This window comes from Clinocottus analis, unplaced genomic scaffold, assembly GCF_023055335.1.
Source record: "Clinocottus analis isolate CAN_PGR_092001 unplaced genomic scaffold, fCliAna1.0.p SCAF_27, whole genome shotgun sequence".
NCBI classification, from domain to species: Eukaryota; Metazoa; Chordata; class Actinopteri; order Perciformes; family Cottidae; genus Clinocottus; species Clinocottus analis.
In genome coordinates this window covers 2,675,214-2,683,638 of record NW_027176009.1, presented here as the reverse complement: position 1 = coordinate 2,683,638, position 8,425 = coordinate 2,675,214, and the positions used below count along the sequence as shown (strand labels likewise).

The 8,425-nt window shown below is 39.1% G+C and overlaps 2 protein-coding genes across 2 annotated transcripts; both read right to left on the bottom strand.

The window, feature by feature from the left end:
• Window positions 1-633: 633 nt before the first annotated feature.
• Window positions 634-3,924, bottom strand: atp5pd (ATP synthase peripheral stalk subunit d). The gene is made up of 6 exons (XM_068592452.1): window positions 3,865-3,924; window positions 2,714-2,844; window positions 1,837-1,933; window positions 1,296-1,367; window positions 906-968; window positions 634-818 (listed from the first exon to the last, which is right to left on the bottom strand). The coding sequence occupies exons 2-6, from the start codon at window positions 2,833-2,835 to the stop codon at window positions 687-689; spliced, it is 486 nt and encodes a 161-aa protein (XP_068448553.1). The 5' UTR covers window positions 2,836-2,844; window positions 3,865-3,924; the 3' UTR covers window positions 634-686.
• Window positions 3,925-5,893: 1,969 nt separating this feature from the next.
• On the bottom strand, window positions 5,894-7,920 carry LOC137795205 (homeobox protein MSH-C-like). Its single transcript, XM_068592550.1, has 2 exons — window positions 7,486-7,920; window positions 5,894-6,769 (listed from the first exon to the last, which is right to left on the bottom strand). Exons 1-2 carry the CDS (start codon window positions 7,889-7,891, stop codon window positions 6,357-6,359), a joined length of 819 nt encoding a protein of 272 aa, XP_068448651.1. The 5' UTR covers window positions 7,892-7,920; the 3' UTR covers window positions 5,894-6,356.
• Between the last annotated feature and the right edge of the window lie 505 nt (window positions 7,921-8,425).

The window sequence follows — 8,425 nt, the reverse complement described above, 5'->3', positions numbered from 1 at the left end:
AATCAGCAGCTGAGACGGTGTAGAACGGACCAATCAAAATACAGTACTGGAATAAACGGGCTATATCCCGCCAACATATATGTAAATAAATAGTGGCCGTCCAATGATATTGAGGGACACAAGCAGCAGATCCATGATTGTATAACTTCGGGATGATTGACATGACAAACTACAGCAGCAGGTTACAGTCCGAGGGTTTCAATCCAACTTTGACATGGACATATTTAAGTATTTAAGGTCAAATACAATGCAAGTTTAGCTGTATTATTGATCAGAATATTGATCCAATATTGGTGCCATCAGTGGATTACAGGTCAGTGGTGACTGATGGCACCACTTTAACCAAGCCTGTGTTATACTGAACAGTAAAAAAAAATCTGCCAAATACATCTCACAAAACTGTGATTGTTTAATGCCCACAAAGGCACACAGATATATTAATATAATTATCAAAACAATATAGCTTTTTCAACTAATAAGTTTACCTGCAAATTAAAACTATTACAACATCGCCCCCTCGTGGGCTTTACCTACAATATCCAATGCTGCCATTGCTGTATTTGGTCTGCATTTCAAAACTCCGATCAACATCTGAAAACAAAATGCGTATCAAATAATGAAACCATCACAAGATTTCTCTATACAATACATAAACTTTATTGTGAGGTGTGTTCCAGGTAAAAGGATTACAGATCCGCAATGGGCTTGTGGGGCCAGTAGGGGTGTTTGACCTTGTCCAACTTTGTCTCAGGGAAGATATAGTTGAGATCGTCGATGGTCATCTGGTCGAAGGGGATCATGTTCTTGAATTTATCCAGCTGTAACAAAACGTGAAAGAACAAGTTATAAATAAAGTTTTCCAGAAGATGAGTGAGTTGTTTTTCTACTGCAACACGTAGTCTCACCTGTTCCTCATACTGAGCAATGCGGGCCTTAGATGCTTCAATGTAGGCTAATGCACTTTTATTCTGTTGGGGAAAAGTGAAACTATTAGATCTGACCATACAAAATAACAGCTTAACATATCTATTAATATTTCATATTTTTATTAAAAAAATTATTTTGTCTCTGCATTTATATAAAATGTACATTTTAGTGTTGGTTTTAGTGATTTCATGATTGATTACTATTGTTAATCTATTTGTGAATATTACAGTATTTTAGTAGTTACAAATATATACATAATTAAACATTTTGGTTTAACTATTATCCTCTAATTAAAAGTCAACACATTTTACAATAGTAAAGTAAAGCTGAATTTCAGTCAACGCATGGATTTGTTTGTCATAACTTACAGCTTCAGCCTCCTGTGCATTGATGCCGTTCGTCTGTGTGTCGACCGGCTCAGGGATCTGCAGGGCTTTGAACTGTGTGCAGAAGGAACATTTATAATTTACCAGTGGAACACAAACCAACAAATGCTGAAAAAAACTATCTAATGAAATTCTGACTTTGCTGCACACCCACCAGTTAAACTGATTATTTTTAGCAGAGGAACTAAAGAAGATTTAAACTGTAGTTTGATTGCTATAATTATTCATTTGCACTGAAACCTTTAAAGCTGTTCGAAGTCAAACTAATTTCAAGACATTTTATAAGTTATAAAGTACGATTTGGATTTAGCTTCTACGTAGAACTTCACTTATTTATGTTCCTTTGAATTCTCCATTAATTTGGATCCTGGAGTATAATATCATACTATCTGGAAAATGTCTTAGCACAGCTCGACGCAACCACAGAAATATATCAACTACAACTAAAGTGAAAGTTGCCGTGTAGTGTCAGAACATATTTGAACTCATAAGCCGTTGAATAAACCAGTCAAGTAAAACATACCTTCTTCTCAAACTCATCAACCATCCCTGCTTTGGCCACTGTGCTCCTGTAGAGGTTCCAGTCAATGGTTACAGGAGTCTCTGGCAGTGACATTAGTCTGGAATAAACAGAGAAGACGAAGTTTAACAGATGCGTGAAGCATAAATGAGCAAACAAAAAAAAGATAATCAAAGAATAAAATTTGTACAAAAAGTCAAAAGATACAAGAGTGAGCAATTGTGTCAGAAATCAGAAATATAATAGCTAGATAGAGTGAGCGAGTCAAATACTGTAGTAAGAGGAAGTTATTCCAGGAGACCAATAAATAAAACTGCAATTTACTGATAACTAGGACATAAACTGCACAGGTGAAAAAAAAACACAGAAAAAAACAAGTGTTTTTACTTTGCAGCTTTTATTTCTTCCCCTCAAACATCTCATGTTTATCGGCATGTCTGTGGGTTAAATGCTTCATCAGTTTGACCAAACCATTTACAACCAGTTTTCAAGCTAACTGACAAGAACCAAATACTAGATTCTAACCCTGATTTGTAAATTAAAAAAAATGAACTTCCCACTGTAAATAAATAGAGGCCAGTGTGCACATCATCTTCTCTGCAATCATATGTAATCCTCTATCCAGCACTTTACGAAGCATTTCAGACAGGTGGACACTTAAGAAATGCAGCACTGCATGCGCCACGAAACAGCAGAGTCATTTAAAAATTGTCGGAGATTAATGTTTCGCCGATCAGCAAGAAAACACATCTAGTAATATTCAATTGTACCGTTTGTTGTGTTCTTTCACAATGTACTAACCAAGAATGTACTTTAGCACTATAAGACCCAGTTAACTTTAAGCATGATTTCTTAAGTCTGTTGTTGATGTGAAACTAACTTTGCAGAGATGGTATCACTGCGAGTCTTCAGCGCATTGAACATGCTCCTTTGGTTGGGTGGGACGCGCTCAGCAAACGCTATCCAATCAACGGATTTCAATGCTATGCGACGGCCTGCCATCCTGCTTATCTGAAAGGTAGAAGTAAATATTGTTCAGTCCAATCAACAAAAACATCAAAATAATTCAGGGAACGTGTGGATGGAAAACCAAAGTGTGTGTACATACAAATGTCTTCCGTTTTTATATTCACTCAGTTACCAGTTTATGGAGGTGAACCTCGCTCGTAGTAATAGTCTCGTACAACAGCCCTTCAATAAATTATGCCTTGGTAAATGTTCAATTTGCTGAGATGCTGAATTGTATTTCGTCATACCACTATTTTACTCCATTTACATCAGTGAAAGTAGACTAATAGAAACACGTCAGCTTAAATGTTAGATAATGTATAAAGGCACAAATACATCTTCCAAAATGAACAAAGTTTAATCACCCATCAAGAGCCCTCTAAATTGGTTCCAACAAAAGTTTAATATCTTAAATGTAAAGTTATTTGGCTTTATTGGTTTCCTCGGTGGAAAATGTCACCTTGATTACTAAATAGGTGAAGCCGAGACCGACGAAGCATGTGCATAATCTAATGTGCACTGAGATGCCGCTTCATATTTCAATTATACAAGTGTTTACTTCAGTTTTAAGGATTTACGACTTAAGAAATAAACCCTTTTCAGTTTGTGCTGAACCTCGCAGACAAGAGACTCCAACGCAGGAGACGTCAACGTACTCAGTGTAAAGGCCCGAGGAGTTAACTTTAGTAGTGGACAGCGGGGACGAAATGGTTCCGCATATGTTCAATAACTAATATGAACGAGGAGATGGTGGAAACACATATTTGACAAAAGACAGTCAATGACACTGGGGCTTTGACATTTTGTTAAAATTTAAGCCAAGCTAACGGCAGCTAGCTCCGTTAGCTGGCTAGCCAAGGTCAGTGAAGTCTTTCATTGACGTTAGGTTACACACAAAAACACCGCGTGAACATCACATTAACTTCTTGATCTCATGCACAACAACACATGGACGAGCTGCACAAATAATCATTGAAACAAATGGACGTTAGATGTTCCGTTGTTCTCCGCTAACGTACTCACCTCGCTGCACAAAGTGTATTAGTCTGTCAGTGACGGTGGACCAGCGGAAGTGCGCTTTCTTCTTCAGCAGCTGCAGCAACGGCGGTGAGTTAGTCCGCTACCGCCCTCTGCCGGACGGGCAGAGGACATACAGCGAGTAGTACTGCCGTGCTCATCAAGAGCTCCAACTGGATAAATGTACAACGTCCCCTCAGTGCTTTGAGGGGTAAACATTCAAATATCCCCCGCATTGAACTGTAAGCTGTGATCCTGTGATTTCAGTTAGCCTGTAAAGCGAAGGCTAACTGTGTTTTTGTTGGAGAAGTGTGACAAAAATGGAAGAGCATTAAAATGAATGTTGAATGTTATTCGTAATATAAACTGAGTTACACGTAAAATAAACTGAGTTGCACGCTGTTTAATAAAGGCATGATAACTAACAGTTAACTAAAAGTTATATATATATATATATGTATATATATATATATATATATATATATATATATATATATATATATATATATATATATATATACTAGAGAGAGAAAGAGAGAGAGAGAGAGAGAGAGAGAGAGAGAGAGAGAGAGAGAGAGAGAGAGAGAGACGAGAGAGAGAGACGAGAAAAGAAGAAAGTATTATAGCCAGCTGATAATCAGTTATATATATATATATATATATATATATATATATATATATATATATATATATATATATATATATATATATATATATATATATATATATATATATATATATATGTATATATATATATATATATATATATATATATATATATATATATATTCAGAGAGAGAGAGAGAGAGAGAGAGAGAGAGAGAGAGAGAGAGAGAGACGAGAAAAGAAGAAAGTATTAGCCAGCTGATAATCAGTTATTTATTTTTGCATCATTTTCAATGTATCTGAAATTATAAGGGACCATAAAAATATAGCTTAAATGCAGGTGAATATTTAATATCGGCCCCTTGAAGTGTGCAGCACATTTTGACATTTTAAAGTTGTCTTATTGGAAGATGTACTGGACAGGATGTTTGTCTTTCAAGTGCCGCAACGCAAATATCTTCCTTAGGAAATGATAATAAGATGACCAGGTATATTAGCTTGAAATGTAATTTAATTTTCAAATGCTTCATTGAAAAGTGCCAAAAAGACATGAATTTACATATAATCATTCTTACATTAACAGAAGTATAACTGTCGTTAGGCTTATTTTAGAAATCTCCCAGACAATTTATTTTGAAAGGGTTCAATTTAGAGTTCATGCATGCAATATTGAATAATATGTTCTGCAAATGAAAAAAAATCTATAATTATTGGTCCATTTTGTAATGGACCAATAATTAACAATTAGGTGGCATCGCAATGTTGTTGTTTTTACAACAGTGAGGCTCGACATTGCTTTTATCAGATATGACATTTATAAATAACAATTATCTCATCTAAGTCTGTGCTGCCTTAGTTTAAGTAATATTTATTGGAGGTTATATAAACCCTTCTAAATTTTTCTGACTTTACTAAAAGGTATTAAATACAATTATTGAATCAATAAAACAGTGAAAAGGGTTATACAACGAGTCAACCACTTTGAGGTCTTGTATAACGTTTATTTGCTAAAATCAGTTTTTACAAGTAACTGAACATTTGGATAGAGTGATGTATGTACACAGTACAGATACAAGGATATTCAATAAATACCACATTTCCTGCCGCTCTTCAAGCGAGGCTGCAGGGTTTTATGAACACTACACATTGTATTTACATTTACAGCAAAATTCCTCAAAAGAAAATCTATCATCACTCCCATAAAGGCCACGCTGTGAAAGTAAAAAATATCTAATACACATGTTTTTCTAAAATATATTTTTTGCTCCATACAAAATGTAGAAATCGCGATGGTGGGAAATACTAAGATTCAAACAGCAAATCTGGCAAACTGCAGTTTGACCAGAAGCAGTCGATGCTGAATGAGGAGAAATACTTCAAGTGATACACTGTTCTTAAGGCACTGACATCATTTAAGTACTTTTCTGTTGCTTTCAACCCTCCACTTCAGTAGACCATCGCCTCCATGTGACACACTTTCAATGTCCACTTTCACAAACTGCGGGGCACTGCAGTGAGATATTTAAGGCATGTTGTTTAGAAACCTGACATTGCGTTGTGTTGTATCGCCTCAGTATCATATAGGCCCGCGGACACACAACCCACAGGACTGTCTTAATAAAACGAGAGCAAGGGAACTCGCTCAGTCCGATTACGCACACAATTACACATCAAAAATGTGTTGCGATTTTTTATTTTATTTTTATCCTGGAGGTCAGAAAAAAAACTCCAAATATATAAATGTGTCCGATGTGAAGGAAACGCATCGTCCTCGTTTCTAAGTGTTTTTGCGAACCATGGAAGAAGACATTGTCATTCTTTTATAAACCACGCATGCATGCACGCACACACACACACACACACACACACACACACACACACACGCAGCACTACTAAGACAAATAGTACATCCCATAAGTGACGGGTCCGCCGAACAGTCCCGGGACCGGCAGCCCGGGCCTCGCGAAGGCGTTGGACGGGCCCCATGCCGGAGAGCCCATGTGCGCTCCGAGGGGGAGCGGCAGCGCGAAGGCGGGCAGCATGGGCTTGGAGGCCAGTTTATACTTTTCCAGCTCGGCCTCCTGCAGTCTCTTGGCTTTGGCCCTCCGGTTCTGGAACCAGATTTTGACCTGAGTCTCCGTCAGGTTGAGCGAGTTGGAGAACTCGGCTCTCTCGGCGATGGAGAGGTACTGCTTCTGGCGGAACTTGCGCTCCAGCGCCAGCAGCTGCGAGGTAGTGAAGGGCGTGCGAGGTTTCCTGTTGTTTTTGTGTTTCCTTAAAGTACACTGGTTTGGACTTGAGCTCCCTGTTAGAGAACAATGCACAAAAGGGAAGATTAAATTGACGCGTAGTTGTCAGGTGAGCGTCTCATTATGTGATGCAAACACACGCAGCAAGTAAAACGATACACATAAACACGTTTTTTGACATGTTTATCATGAACAATAGCCTCTAATGTCCATACAGGTCACAATCTGATTACCTCCAGTCGTGCAAACGTTAAGCGTAAAGTTGAATCCCGCTGTCACCCTTTAATATTTGCTTGCATATATAACATGTAAATGTTCAAAACTAGAGAAGGATATTAGAACTAAAACATCTGACAAAGAACCAGCAATGTGCCTCACATGCTCAGCGGTACATAAACATTACCATGATTAATATGCAGTTTATAAGACACAACAAAAAAATGCAAAAAGGAAATGCATGCAGTCTATAGCTGGAGGGGCAATATCAATATATATATATATTGTATATTTTTGTTTATTGTAACTATATATATATATATATATATATATATATATATATATATATATATATATATATATATATATATATATATATATATATATATAGTTAGTTAGTTAGTTAGTTATCTCACACAACGCGATAACTAACAGTTATCGTATCCGCTGCCAATATGTTTTTCTTTGCCGCCCTGCCTATCAACATTAAGATGACTATACATTTTAAATTACTTGAGTTTGCAGAACTCTCAGAAGAGCAGAGGGACGGACTTACGAGGCGGAGTAGAAAAGGAGGACGTCTGGTACCAAGTGCTCTGATCCTTCTCACTAAACTGCGGGCTGTCCTCGCTGGAACTACTGGAAACACCCTGCGAGCTCTCCGCGGAACCCTTGCTCTCCGCGTAAAGAGTCCTTGGAGAGAACGGCACGCCTTGCCCGGCCACGGGCTTCGGCAGAGCCGCTGCTAAGTCTGTGGGGGGGTAAGAAGTCCGACAGGCGGTGGTGGTCTTCTTGGAGATCAACGACTCGACGCTAAACGCGAGGCTGCTCCGCTGGGGTTTGTATCCTTTCTCCGTGGTCATGTCTTTAGGCTGCATGTCCTCGCCCTCCGTATCCGTCTCCTCTTTCTGATGAAGCTGTTTGGCGTCCTGGGACGGCGACCCCTGCACAGGATTCATCATGACACGAGGGGATGGGGGGCCATGCACCTCCGTGTGGCCCGTGAGGAGGAATGGAGTCTCCGAGGTGTACAGTATCCAATATGCGTCTCCGCGCTGTCAGCGGTGCCCAGTAGCCTTTACGCGCTGCACGGGGTCGTCTATAAAAGGACAAGGGCTGGCCTCCGTCCGCGCATCCACCAATCAGCTCGTCGCTTTGGCCCCGTGACGTCTGCCAGTGCGGGTCTGATTGGCCCGCTGCCCTCCAAGGGGAGATCAAGAGGCCTTTGAAAGGAAGGAGAAGTTAATCATACAGACCCCATGCGGCGCGGAGCTATTGATGGCCCTCACAAAGTAGCTTAGACCAATTTTAGCGCAATTAACCAGTGGGGAGGATCTCTCTTGACCATTTACGTCCATTAGCCGGCCACTACACCGGTGCGTTCCGTTGAATTATTCCCCTACTGTAACGCTGAGCGGGAACTAAAGAGTCACATGTCAATATCAAAGTGGTGCTTTTATCAAAGGAGAGAAGAAAAGGAAGGAAAAACAGGCAAA